This window comes from Centruroides vittatus, unplaced genomic scaffold, assembly GCF_030686945.1.
Source record: "Centruroides vittatus isolate TY-2023 unplaced genomic scaffold, ASM3068694v2 scaffold_2802, whole genome shotgun sequence".
NCBI lineage: Eukaryota > Metazoa > Arthropoda > Arachnida > Scorpiones > Buthidae > Centruroides > Centruroides vittatus.
This window is the reverse complement of record NW_027122693.1, coordinates 1640085-1654061: the sequence shown is the minus strand read 5'-3', so window position 1 is coordinate 1654061 and position 13977 is coordinate 1640085. Positions and strand designations below refer to the sequence as shown.

General features: G+C 26.1%; 1 protein-coding gene across 2 annotated transcripts in view; it reads left to right on the top strand.

Annotated features, from left to right (window-relative positions):
• The first annotated feature begins 3483 nt into the window (after positions 1 to 3483).
• The window catches only part of LOC136987838 (STE20-like serine/threonine-protein kinase), a 53804-nt gene continuing 43310 nt past the window's right edge, over positions 3484 to 13977 (top strand). Inside the window, exon 1 of one of the 2 annotated variants that reach the window (XM_067285587.1) lies at positions 3484 to 3985. In XM_067285587.1, coding sequence (XP_067141688.1) covers positions 3821 to 3985 — 165 coding nt within the window. In that variant the 5' untranslated portion in view covers positions 3484 to 3820. The remainder of the gene's footprint in view (positions 3986 to 13977) is intronic. The other variant, XM_067285588.1, reaches the window with a different exon arrangement.

Below are 13977 nucleotides of genomic sequence, written 5' to 3'. Positions count from 1 at the left end.
TAAGCATTGTTTGATAGTTTTCTCAATGAAAGTTTTTGAATATCTCGTGTAAAATGGAATTCATCCAACACATGGAATAGCATAAGAGGTTATTTCCATTATTCCTCCTATAAATAAATTCATCTGAAACTCTTTTAGGTTTCAAATATAAATAATTATACATTATAACTCATTTTAAAATGATTTTAAAGCCATTTACCTCATTGAAAACAAGCATAAAAGCATTATTCAATGGTTAATTTTGATATTTCCGTATAAATTTACTGAAACGTGCGCTAAAAATGTAATTTTTTACATAATATTTATTTATATATATATGTGCAAATTAAATTTTATACATTAACAGTACACAGTAACGTTTCATATTTCATTTCAGCTGCATGCTATGGAAACTTAAAGCATGAAGAATGTAATATTCAATAATTTAACTGAATGTAAATTTATATAAAATATAGGTACAGGCCTTCAGGTATTCTATAAAAGCATTGAATGTGAAGTATAACTTATGCAAAGCGGCATTGTTGCATTTAAAATGTACCTCCACCGTTAAGCACGCGAATCATTTATTTATTTATTTATTTTTTGTGTCCTTAGTCACTGACCTGTTACATTTTTTTTTCTGCTTTTTAAACTGATCTGTTGTTGATGTCAGGTCAAATAAGGAAAAATTTCCCATTTCCTGTCGAATAATATTCTCTTCTGTGTGAAAATTTCTGTAGCAAATACTAGTTACAAACTTGATTAAAGGAAATTTACACTTTTATAAACTTATAACGTTAATTTATTCCGGAATCTCCTGTATATATATATAAACTTGGAACGTTTTATAATCGTGTAAGAGAGTTAAAAGCATCATTTTAAGCAACTTTTTATAAGATTTGTGTTACTTATAGGCTCAAAAATCCGAATTTTTCTGTAGAAATTACATCAATTTTCAAGAATTTATATTATTTACCTAAAATATTACACAATCTGTGCATCAGAATGCAAAGAATTTAGATATTATATAATTTTTTGAAGTCAAATATTAATAAAAAAAACGTCAATTACTTCAATAAAAGTAATTAAATTAATTAAAAATTGCATTTTATTAAATAAAATCTATAATTCTAGTTGTATTTTATTTATTTATTTATCTATCGATTTATCTGCTTTTGACACTTGTTTGTTTTTCTGACTGCAAAAAAGTTTTGATGGATTAAAGGTTAATAGTAAGAGCAATTATTTACGCTGTCATACTATTATTATTTACGCTGTTGTAAGTAAATTATACCAAACAAAGAGGAAAAACGTAGCAAAAACTCAAACCAAGTTTTAAATACCATTTAACCCAACTTTAAAGCCATTTAAATGACTTATTGTTAAAAACAATTACGGCAATTTTGAAGGCTTTAACCTGTTTATTATTAATTTCTACTCTTTTATTTAAATTTTATTATTAAAATCTTTATTTTATTCATTTTTAATCCTTTGCATAAGTAAATTTTATAATAGTAATGGTCACTTGATATTCATATTTTGAAGGGTCAACGACTAACTGAGACTCTTATTTTGAATGCAACTTTATCCTTAGTGTCTGCATATCCTTAGAATTTAAACTGGTATATAAAAATATAAATATGTCATTTTATTTAAGATATATCAAATGTATCGTAACAGGAAGAGTAATTTCTGTTAAAGGACGATTGTTCTTACTATATAATCTTATGGAAGAATAAATGTATATCTTGGGAGTATCCTGTTTACTACTACTTAATATAAATCTACTTATTAATAAATTAATTTAACTTAACGTCAAGATACATTAAAATGATGCTGACAGATAAACTGAAGCCTTTATTTAATACTTTTATATATTATCCAGCTTATTATTTAGTTAAAAAAAACATCTGTGAACGTTCGTGATAAATGGAATAAACTAAAGGTCAAAGGTAACTAGTTTTCCAGTTAACCTACTAGGCTTATATGTTATCTACACTAGTATATATGAGTTTTTCATTGCTATCTTCAAATTATACGAGATTATTAATGAAAATTACAGCTTTAAGAGCTATTAAAATATAAATTAATGCATATATTTTTTATAAATAATGCAGTATGTATGCAATTCATTATTTTAATTTTACTCTATTAACAAGTGAAAAATTGTTTTAATTATAAAATAAAAATTGAGAAGGAATTAGTATAAAATGTTATTACTGTATACACACAAAAACAGTGCATTTTCTGTAGTTAATTTTATATGATTTTGCACAGAAATTTTATTACTGTAAAAGTATTTTGAAAGTGGAAGTCAGTTCAATGTAGACTGATACATATTGTGAATAGGTTCTACTTCAATGATCATTGTAATCCAGAACTGAAAAGGCTATAAAATAACTTTTTATAGGCCTTGTCTGTTAAAAATATTGTATTTATTACAGCTGAAGTTTGTTTTACAAATAACTGATATAAAGATTGGTCAAGAATTATTACCTACCTCTTTTACAATGCTTTTTTTCCCTGTTTATTTTATTTATAAACTTGTAAAATAATAAGATAAAGTGTGAGATAATAGGAAAATATAGTACAAGATCATATCTAATATATAAAATATGTACAGTAATATGCAAGAAAAGAATACTTACAATAAATCCTCAATTGATAAGATTCTTTAAAGGTTAACCAACCTAAAATAAAATAAATAAATAAATTATAGGAAAACATTACAATAGATTCTGTTATGACGTATAAATCTAAAATGGCGGAAAATTTGAAAAATATAAATCATCCGTTGGCAGATAAATCGAAGATTCCAGTACTAAAAGAATGTTTGAGGGAAAAATTAAGTAAAAACCCTTTAATAATTAATCATTTTCTTAATATAAGTTAACTTACAATCATATTTTCATAGAAAACAAGAGCGTGGTAGTAGGAAAAATTTGAAAAAAAACCTCTGAATAGTAGGAAAAACTAAAAAAGTACCTCCAAAAATAAATAAAAAAAATTTAATAATAGGAAATAATTGTAATAAAGTATTTTTTATTTTAAGAAAATTAAATTTATAAAATAATCTACAATAAATTTTTCTAATGATAATAATAATAATAAATTAAGAAAAAATTCTGATAGTAGGAAATGTTGAAAAATAATCTCTTATCGCGACAAATAAGTAAAACTGAAATCTCTAATATGAAAATAATTAAATATACTACATGAAATTGCTGAAAAATTATTATATTTCCAATTTATTTAATTTCTATATTTCATTTCTTTAATTTTTCTAACTAAATAACGTTTTAAGATAATAAACCCTTAAATTAAAATTTGAACCATCGATCGAAATAACGTTAAATTTTACTAATAATAAATGGATAAATAAATAAATAAATAAACTCCGATAAAACTTCAAAAATTCTCTCTTGTTTAAAAATCTTGCTTTTATTAAGGGAAATTACAGGGAAAAATCCCTATGTTTTCAGAATGTGAAAGCGCGCGTGAAATGACGTCACGCCATTGAGAATATGGCGGATTGTTGGTAGATGTGTATGATCCAGTGATTTTTGTGAACTGGAAAATGGAAATATCTTTTACTTAATATACGTTTTGCATGGTTTAATTTGTCGAAGTGATTTCATTATTATTATTTATCACGTCGGATTTATCGTTTAAACAGTGAATATCGAATTATTTAAGTGTTTTTTTTATTTTTTTTTTGTTTTGTTTTGTGCCTAGTGTTGAAGTGTGAAATCGATTAATTTTTACTTTACCATGCGGATTATTGCCATTGTACAATATATTAGATATATTTATCGTCATATAATGTTATAAAGCCGACGAGATGTCTTTCTTTAGTAATTTCAAGAAGATTTTTAGCATAGGAGGAACTGGAAGTGAAAATAAGAGGAAGAGACTCTATCATAATATTAGATTTAATGAAAATCCTGAGGATTTTTGGAGTATTGTTGGTGAATTAGGAGATGGGGCCTTTGGGAAAGTGTACAAGGTAGTATTTAATTTATTCATTTTACATATAAATTAATATCTCAAAAATATCTATAAGGTTGCAGGTTATCATATTGTTTCTTTTTATTATAAATTCACTTTGATGAAATGTAATAAATGAATAATAAATTCTGTATAATCTTCTTTATTCGGCTTTAAATATCAAAGGGTATAAATATCCATCACCGAGACAAATTACGCTTCAATCATTTCTATACACCGACGCGATTAAAATGCTAGCTTATGTACCGATAGTTTCAATTGAAAAGAATTTAAATAAATCAGATATACACTTAAAATGTAATAAATTTTGTACAGTTTTAAATGTACAGTACAAGGTTATGATACATTTGTTTACATTTAAATTTTATATTTATTAAATACAATATGCTTTCTGTTACAGTTTTATTTAGAATCTTTAGTTAAATTTCAGCATTTTTAATCAAATAAATATTATAAACTATGATTCTTTTGACTTTAAAAATCACTGTTGTGATATACCCTACGAGGTCTTAGGAGGTCTTGGCAAATCTGATTAGGCCGTTATTTTATTTACATAAATGTTTGCTTTAACTGATTATTTCTTAAAGCCATTTATACAATATTTTAAAGATATATATGCTAGTTTATTAAAAATAAATATTGTTAGTGCAATTTCATAATTTTAAATACCGAAGTGTGCGTAAATGTTTCTATATAGAAGATTACGGATCTTTAATCTCCGTCGTTATTCCTTCTCTATAGTTTCTCTTTTTTATTGATTAAGAAAATAGCATTTTTGATATAAAATAGTTTAAGAATATTTTTATAATTAGCTAAAGTGAGTTTTTTTTAATTGTACGGTATTACAAAGAATGATGAATCACATCATAAGGACAAGCTTGGTCAATAGTAAAACATGTTAGGATTTAGAAAACTTATGAATCATTACTAATAAATTCAGCAAAAAATACTTTTATTTTGTAAAATAATTATTACTTTCATTAGTTGTAGTCGACCAAAAGGGAAAAACGTTTTGTGCTTTGTTTTTTTTTATATAAATTCTCAAGTATTTGATCAATTATTATTGTGAATATTTAACGGTTTAGAGGTTTTAAGATTTGACGGAAGTTTTAATAATTAAAAATCACATTAAAAAAATGTTAGTGTAAAATGAGCATTTTTATTAATATAGTTTTTAAATTTTTAATTATTTATATTGAATATTTTGATTTTAAAACTGTATAATATGATTTATTCTATACTCTACTTCACTACCAAACATATGCAATTATTACATGGAAATTTTGTGATGAAAACTTTAATGCCTTTTAATTGGCTAAGAAAATCGCATTCAGTTCGTCGATTTAAAAATAAATTTGTGTGATTTTTTTTAGCCAATTAAAAAGCGTTAATGTTTTTTTATGTAGTGAAAAAATCGCACGAATTGGCAAGCATTGCGAATTTAATGAATATTCATCTCAATTTAAATTTTTAATCGTTTAATTCAAAAATATTGTATTTGCATTATTTTACTTATTCTTTTCTTAGTTTTTATATCATTATTTATTTAAATTATTTTTACATATTTATTATTCTGTCCAATAGTGTGTTATGAAACATGGAATTGAAATGCTGCCAACTTAAAAAAATAGGGTAGAAGAATGATATATATATTTTATATACCTTTACTATATCTGTAGTAAGAAGATATAAAAAGCTATCATTGTAAGTCAAGATTTAACTTCTTGGAAACACAGAATTATGTGTCTAAACAGAATAAAATTATATAAAACAAAAACATAGTAATAAATAAAACTTAGATAAAAACATAGGAGAAAATTAACTCCATAGTGTTAGAAAATCTACTCTTCTGTTACTGGAGTCTTGAAAACATAGTTTTTACATATGGGACTTTAAAACTATATTTTTAAAACCTCAATAAGCAGAAGAGTAGAGTAAGAAGAATAGCAATTTGAATAGTATTAAAAGCAGAAAATAGTATAATATAATTTGCAAAGGAGAAACTAGCAGAGTATGTTAACATTTTTGTTTCCTATTATGGAAATTACTTCTAACACAAAATACAAAGAGGCACAGTTTATCTAAAAGTATTATCAAATATATGAATTTTATTCATTAAAATTTTGAATTTGTTTAAATATTCCAGTTTCTTTTAACAAATAATTAGTGTAAGATCACTATGTAGGAGTAGAGTGAGGATAAAGATATAAAATGAAGGGAAAGAAGGATAGTACGCTTGTCACATTGACTGTCTTGACTGATAGGGAATTGATACCAAATCAGACAATAAACAGTAACGTAAGTGCATCCTGGATCCACAAGATCAAAGATCCATTGTCTAAATAAGGAAAAATATAGCATCATAAGGGTAGAGTTAGTGAGGGATATTTAGTCACTTATTCCCGAAAGTAGAGGCTGTAAAAACCAGATGTGTTACTCTTAAGATGACTGAGTCAGATAGGAAGACAGATGCTAGCAGTTTCTACACAAATATATTACAGGTATGGAAAAGATAGTGGAACTGATAAGGAAATATATTACACTCGGTTGTTATTAATATAAATGAAGATGCTTAATTAGATTTTGCTAAATTTTAAGCTTTAATCAATATTTGACTAAGATTTATGCAAAGTAAGAAACCATGTATTTTAATTTTACTTTATCTGAAGACAAACAAATATACATTAAAATATCAGAAACTTTTCAGTATTGGCTAAGTGTTTATTCTCAAACTCTAAAGCATTTCAGTATTTAAAATTTTTGATAATGATTTTTAATATATATTTACAGTGGTATTTGCCAAATAGTTTACTTTAATGTAACTAAGAATTAAATATAAATTTCATTAGCCCTGTGAAATTTTTTATAGTTATTCTTTGTCAAGTTTTATGTAAAGATATAAAATTGCATTACAATAGGCTTTCAAAATTCAGATAATAAAATATTGTCATTACATTCAGGTAGATAATAAAACTTAGAGGGACAATGATTCATTATATTCTTCAAGAAAATGGATATAAGTATAGTGATATTTCTATACATTCTAATATAAAATAACCGAGCACAAGGAAATTCCTCAGTAAATTTTTTTTTTACTAAGAAAAGAAATTTTTCTGCTTCAAAATACAATGGATTTTTTTCTTTACACCATGTATTTAAGGAAGATAATTATAATAGAAGAGCATTTATAAAAACTAATTTTAGAAATTTTTGGGAATTCAATTGAAACTGCATAATTTTAATTGAATAAACGTGAACAGTTCAGTAATCGAATGGATATTAAAACATGTTTTAGCAGTTTTCAGTCTTTAAAATGATATAATTAGTATTTAGATCTTTTTACATAACCCACAGAAATTGCAGAAAGTATTTTTGTGAGAGATTGATATTCAAAAGTTTAATAATTCTTGAAATTAGTCTTTATTTAGCATTACTTAACACTTATGAAAATATAGATAGAGATATCCCTTGTAGAACGTGGCACTTGTACAAGACAGTTTGAAAATTGGGGATATTGCCCATACCGGTTTTGATTTAACACTGTTGGAGAATTTGAAAAATCCTTCTTACAAAATTTCACAACTTTTAAATGCAAGCCCCATTATTTGAGTTTTTTTATTCAAGTAAGCATGCATGCTGTCTCAAATTTTCCTATAGATTTTAAAATATTGAAATTTTCAATTGGTCTTGTGCCTTTCATCAGGGTTTACTTTAATGAAAACTGATAGTATGGTTTGTTTCTTTCTTGTCCTAGCTTTCCTATCAACCAAGTGTTGTTGTCATTGCTTTCAGATTCTCACATTTGTAGCTATACAAGTCTGAAGTTTATAGGTAATTGGAATAATCTGAAGACATTATAATTGTTATGTTAATGTGACATTATAATTATGTTTGTTAATAAGCTAAAGACATTATAATTATATCTTCAGTTTGATATCGTAATCAGCATATCCCAATTATTTTACATTTATTTTATTATAAGAATGTAAAAAAATACTTAAATTATTTTTAACTGGTGAATCGTTATCATTGAAAATGTTTAACAATGCTAATTTATAATGACAAATGAGAAATAACAGTTATGATTTATATCGTGAAAGATGTTTTATACTATGAAATTTCATTGAATAGGATTTATAACTGCTCATTGATGATTCAGAAGAAAATTCAACAAGGAACTATGAATTGAGAAAGAATTCATAGCTCCTTATTGAATTTTCTTCTGAAGTAGTATTGACAAATTGTCAACACAAGTTATATCTTTATTAACTATTTAAACTTTTTCTTAAACGTCAAGGAGGAAACCATGTTATACAGCAGGTTTACCAGTGAAATCTGATAAAGTTAGCATATTGCACTTGTCAAGAGCTGAATTTATAACATCAAAATGAAATGCTTTGCTTTCTGGCTTTATTGTCAGCAGTTATTGTGATATATATCTAACAATAAACAGTTATGTTTTAGATATTTTTATAATAAGTTGACTAATATCGTGACTATTGTGAAACATATGTTTCATTAATCAGGTTATGTTTCATGTTTATGAAAAGTTTAGTAATTAAAATGAATATCTTTGAGAAAGTAAAGAATCTTACATCATGATTAAACATGCAAAAGACTACTAAAAGATTTTTGTGTTTTTACCAATTGTAAGATTCATATACACAAACAACAATTATAAAAATTTTCTATCATTTGTTGAAATTGGGATTAATACGTCAGCAGTTTGAAGACAAACCTGATGTCGTTTTCAAGAAGTTGTAATTAACTTCGTGTTCATGTATACGCAATAATATTTCTCAATTGGAAATTTTCCACGCGGCATCGACCGACGAAGGCGCATCTCCTAAGTGCCGTAATTTGCAGATTTAAATTTTGGATTTCTTTATATTGGATTTTGTGGAACATGAAATTTACTACAAGATATATTTTTCTTCAAATATAATTGCATTTAAGGAATAGTTATGGACAATGATTACCAAGGCTGAGATTTTTATTTGTTGCAGAATATTTACGAGAATATTGATGTATACAGGACACTGAATGGAACACACTCTGCACTTCAGTTATTTATGATAAACAATCTTTTTCTATTAATGTTTAAAATTGCGTAATTAAGTTAGGTTAGTTTTTACAGTACTTTATACTTTTGAAACCATGTTTTTATTATTACTCACATCATAGTCACGTTACACTATGAGATTCATTTACATAACAAAAAGCATCATAATATTTATTCACTTTGATAAATATCCTACTTGAAAGTATTATTCTACTGGTTATGAATCAGATTCAAAATGTATATGATTCGCAGTTTAGGTTGAATGGAATATATTATTATTATTATTGTTTTTAATAAAATACATGATTTTCCATAAAATGTATTAATTTCTTTAATTTTGATTGATTTATTTATGTAATGGTTTACGACAATTTTAGCAATGCACTCTGTCTACTTAACAATTAAAAAGAATGCTATCGTTTTAAATTATTCTAGTTATGTTAATCATTAAAGCTATAGTCAGACCAAAGCCGAATATTATCGGGCTAGAAATGGCTATAATAATAATAATTTATTAAGAGATGATGCCTAACTAATGCCTAATGCCAAACTGTCTTATAAATTATTAATATTATAGCCATATCTATCCTGATAATATTCAGCTTTGGTTGGACGATAGCTTTAAAATATGTCGGATTTGATGACGATGTTTATTTACGTTAATTATTATCCAAGAATGTTGTAATGTACATTAAAACATTGAAAACTGTCTGAGTTTACATTTGCCCATTACAATTTCTCAATGCATGTACACCTTGTGTCATGGCAAATGGAATTTGAGTATCAGTTGGCACGGCAAATGGAATTTGAGTATCCAACCAATACTCAAATTCTTCCTATACTTGTTACAGCTTATCCATTGTCACTTCTCCCATAGCAGACACAAATTCTTCCATATTTCTCATGTTGCAAAATGATGAGCAATGAATGCAGAACAATGGAAAATGCTTTCTCTATTGCAGAGTGGCCATTTTTGTTTATGGTAGCAGTTGATAAGATGTTTGGATGCAGATGAGAATTGAAACTCGGAGTTATTCCGTCGACTGGTGTACCGTACGTCACATACTTCTCGGATAATAATTAACGTAATTCCAGTAATTTAAAATGGTAGCATTCATTTTGGAAGACCCTATATATTGTTTTTAACTATATACCATATATAGTCTTAATAAAGTAATTTGAGATCACTACTTTCTTGGTGATTTGAAATTATTTTATTAATATTTAATATTTGAAATTTATATTTTATTTATGGTTTCTTAGAATACGATTTCAACATGATAAAATGATACTGATGAAATCTTACTTGATAAAATGTAAAGGAAGAAATATTTATGAAATTGAAAATATTATTAAGTTGAAGGTCCAAATATTCTATAGAAAGCTTTAAACTATGAAATGCATTATATAAATTTTCATTAAATTATGATTTTATTGTCATAATATACATTATTATTTACGTATTAATATGACAAATAATTAATATTTCAATAAAATTTTTGATTTATATTAAAAAATAAAAATTTATATAACTATTGATTATGTAAATTAAAAGGCTGTTCTATAACCTAAATGCATAGAATGAGGTATTAGTCACTTATCTGTAGGTTGGATGACTAATACTTGAAGATTATTTTTTTTAAAGTCGATAAAAATATTCAATAATACAAATAAACAATATATTAACTTTAAAAGCATGATTAATAGCACCTTTTGCCTTCGTAACAGGAAATAAAAATGTTATTTGTCACGTTTTGAAAAGATACATTTGTATTATTATATTTTCACTTATACTTAACTAATACATTAATATAATAAATAACAATGATAATCTCAAACCAAACACTTTATAACAAAACCAAATGACTACCAGATATAAATCAAGCTACCTTAACTCTACTGCTAATAATTAAATACTGAGTAATTATTAATAGTAGCAGTAAAGTAGCCTGATTTAATCTGGCAATCATTTGGTTTCATTAAAAAGTTATAAAAAGGGACCTTGTCGTATTTTAATTTCTTAAAAAAATATTTGAAAGATCATTAAGATGTTCGCGAAGCTCCATATTTAACGAAGAATACATCTTACAATAGACCTTTCCTTGTAAGGTAATGCTGGAGCTGGAGTTTTATCCTCCCTTTAGTTGGCTTCTGTTGGAATTACCCACAATTAATTTACATGTACAAAACTTGGTTAACGTTACCCTTGGTGCCAAGATGGCGGCTCGTCTCCGATTTCAGCAAGGAAACAGTGGGACGCACATTATAACCTAACCTAACCTATTCTAATAATTTGGTTGCTAATAATTATGGTAATTTATTAGAATAGGTTAGGTTAGGTTCGAACGTGCGTCCCACCGTTTCCTTGCTGGAATCAGAGACGAGCCGCCATCTTGGCACCAGGGGTAACATTAACCCAAAACATTTATAAAATTGTAAGAAAAGGGCTCTTCATATTTTAATTCCTTAAAAAAACAAAAGCATTTCAAAGAACAATAAAATGAATATTTTATTGTTTGAATTATTTATTTATTTGTACAGGTGATGTCACTAAAACAATAATACCACCCTGTATAGTGAACAATAAATAAATCCCATTAAAATATATAATATTTTAATTGTGTTAATATTAAATAATAAATTATTCTTTATTTAATAAAAGGTGATGATATAAAATATGGAATATTCACTAAACAAGTTTTTAAATAATTTTTTTCTTGAGTGAATATGATTCAGCCTATGATTAATATAGTATGATGTAATAACATGCAATTAAGTGAAAAAATCTTCATATCTCCTAGTTTAAATTTTGTTTCTCCGAAGGTCATCGAATAATTATTTGATAAAATATTGAGTTTAAATTTAAATAATCTGCTAAATATTACTGGGTTAGTAACTTAGTAATTTGGATTCAATAGTATTGAATTACATTAACATTGGTTTTCTACATTATACTTTCATTATCATATAAATTGCCTGAAAATTTAATCAGATAAGGTCTTATAGTTTTTATTTTATTAAAATTATACAGTTCATGCATTTATATCCTGTGTTATTAAGGAAATGTTATAGACTTTTTTTAATATAAATATATAGATTGAATATTTAATTGACAATGTTAAATACGAAAATGGTTTTTTAAAATTTGTATTTATTGTTTTATCAAAGAATAAAGTGCAGGATGACCATAAAGTCTGGAAACATAAATAATAATACAGTCCATCGGTTTTAAAATGAACACCGATAAAGCAAAGTTTGCTTTAATGCAAGAAAATTTTGATGTTGCCCTGGCAAAATGCCATTGTCACAATGTTAATTTTCATGCAATGAACTTAAAACTGAACAAAAATTTTACCAAAATTTGTTAAATTAAACTATAAATTACCTTTATAACCCTCAAGATGGTTGCTCGTTACACTTTTCAGTGTGAACGATAAAAAGTAATATTTTAATAAATGTTCCATTTTGAGTAGAATAATTCTCTTCCTAGCGAGCAAAGATGGGTTCAATCTCCAATTGTATGCAAAAAGTTTATTACCGTCACGTCTCTTTAACAAAATGCTGTAAACAATTCACATACCATTTATCTCCAACAAGTATAAAGGATAACAAACCTGGATTATAGAGTAATTCAAACATCTGGTTTTAGCCGACTATTCTGCCGTACTCTGAGAATAAGAGTTAAAGTTTAAGGGCACCCACTCCTTTAAATAGATGCGATCCCATGCACGTGCTAATTTGCATTGGTTGGAAAATCATTTAGAACATTAATGTTTTTGTAAATAAACCTTGACTTTCAAAGTCTTTAATATGAATTTTTCATAAAGCAAACTATCTGGTGTGTTTCCCTAGCGATCTGTATTAATGCAAGTTGACTGTATTTTATTTTAATAATGAAGGGAATGAGTCATTAGCAATGCATTGAACTGTGCATTACTAATGAGGGACAATGCGTTGAACATGTTATGTATTGTAATGTAAATAACCTATTTATTATGTGTATTTATTCACCTATGTTTCCAGACTTTATTGTATCCCTGTATTCTTATACAAATAAACTCCAATGTTTCTAAGCTTTTATGCTTATCAGGAATTGCTTCATCAATTAGACATGTATGAACGGTTTTTTGCTCTACATTTTACAAACTTAATCAGATAGATAACTTCGTTCACATCTGTTCTATCAAAAATGAAATGTGGCAAATGTATAATGCTACCTAAAGTCATTAATTTACATAAATATTCATAAGATGATTAAAAATAAACATTCTAAATGTTGATAGTTCATTTATCTTAGTAACTTACATTTTAATCCAAAGGTTTTTTTTTATATTTAAATTTCCTTGACATCAATAAATAAATAAATTAGTTTACAGCATAAAAAATAATCTTTTCCACCAGTTTCCGTTATTGAAAAAAGGTAATGTTTTTTCGCAATATAATAAATTTGATAAAGTATTTTCAAGGATGAGTAATAGGGTTTGAAATTATTAAAATGGTATACAATCTAAACTTTAAATGTGTTTTAATTAATATTAAATTTTATTCATATTTAGACTGTGTAAAACTATAACAAATTTCAATAGCGATTACAAAAATTAGCATTGTTAGACACTTTATGCACTGTAAAGCATAGTAGCTGTGATTCCTAAATGCTTGAGCCGGCCTGTGACCAAATGGATAACACCACTGAACACTTGTTGTGGGTTTATGTCTAGCAACATGCTGGAGTTTCCTGGGCTTTGTTTGCATTTGTAACACCCAAATAGGGATTTGTCCGTAAAAATTCCTCTCGGGAAGCATCTCTTATCTAGATTTTTAACGTGTCATGTTGCCATATGCAAACAAACAAACCTAAACCCTTGAATAGAATCCAAATTATAGTATGAATTATCAGTCACAGAGAGAGTGGTTTTCTATATCTGAAC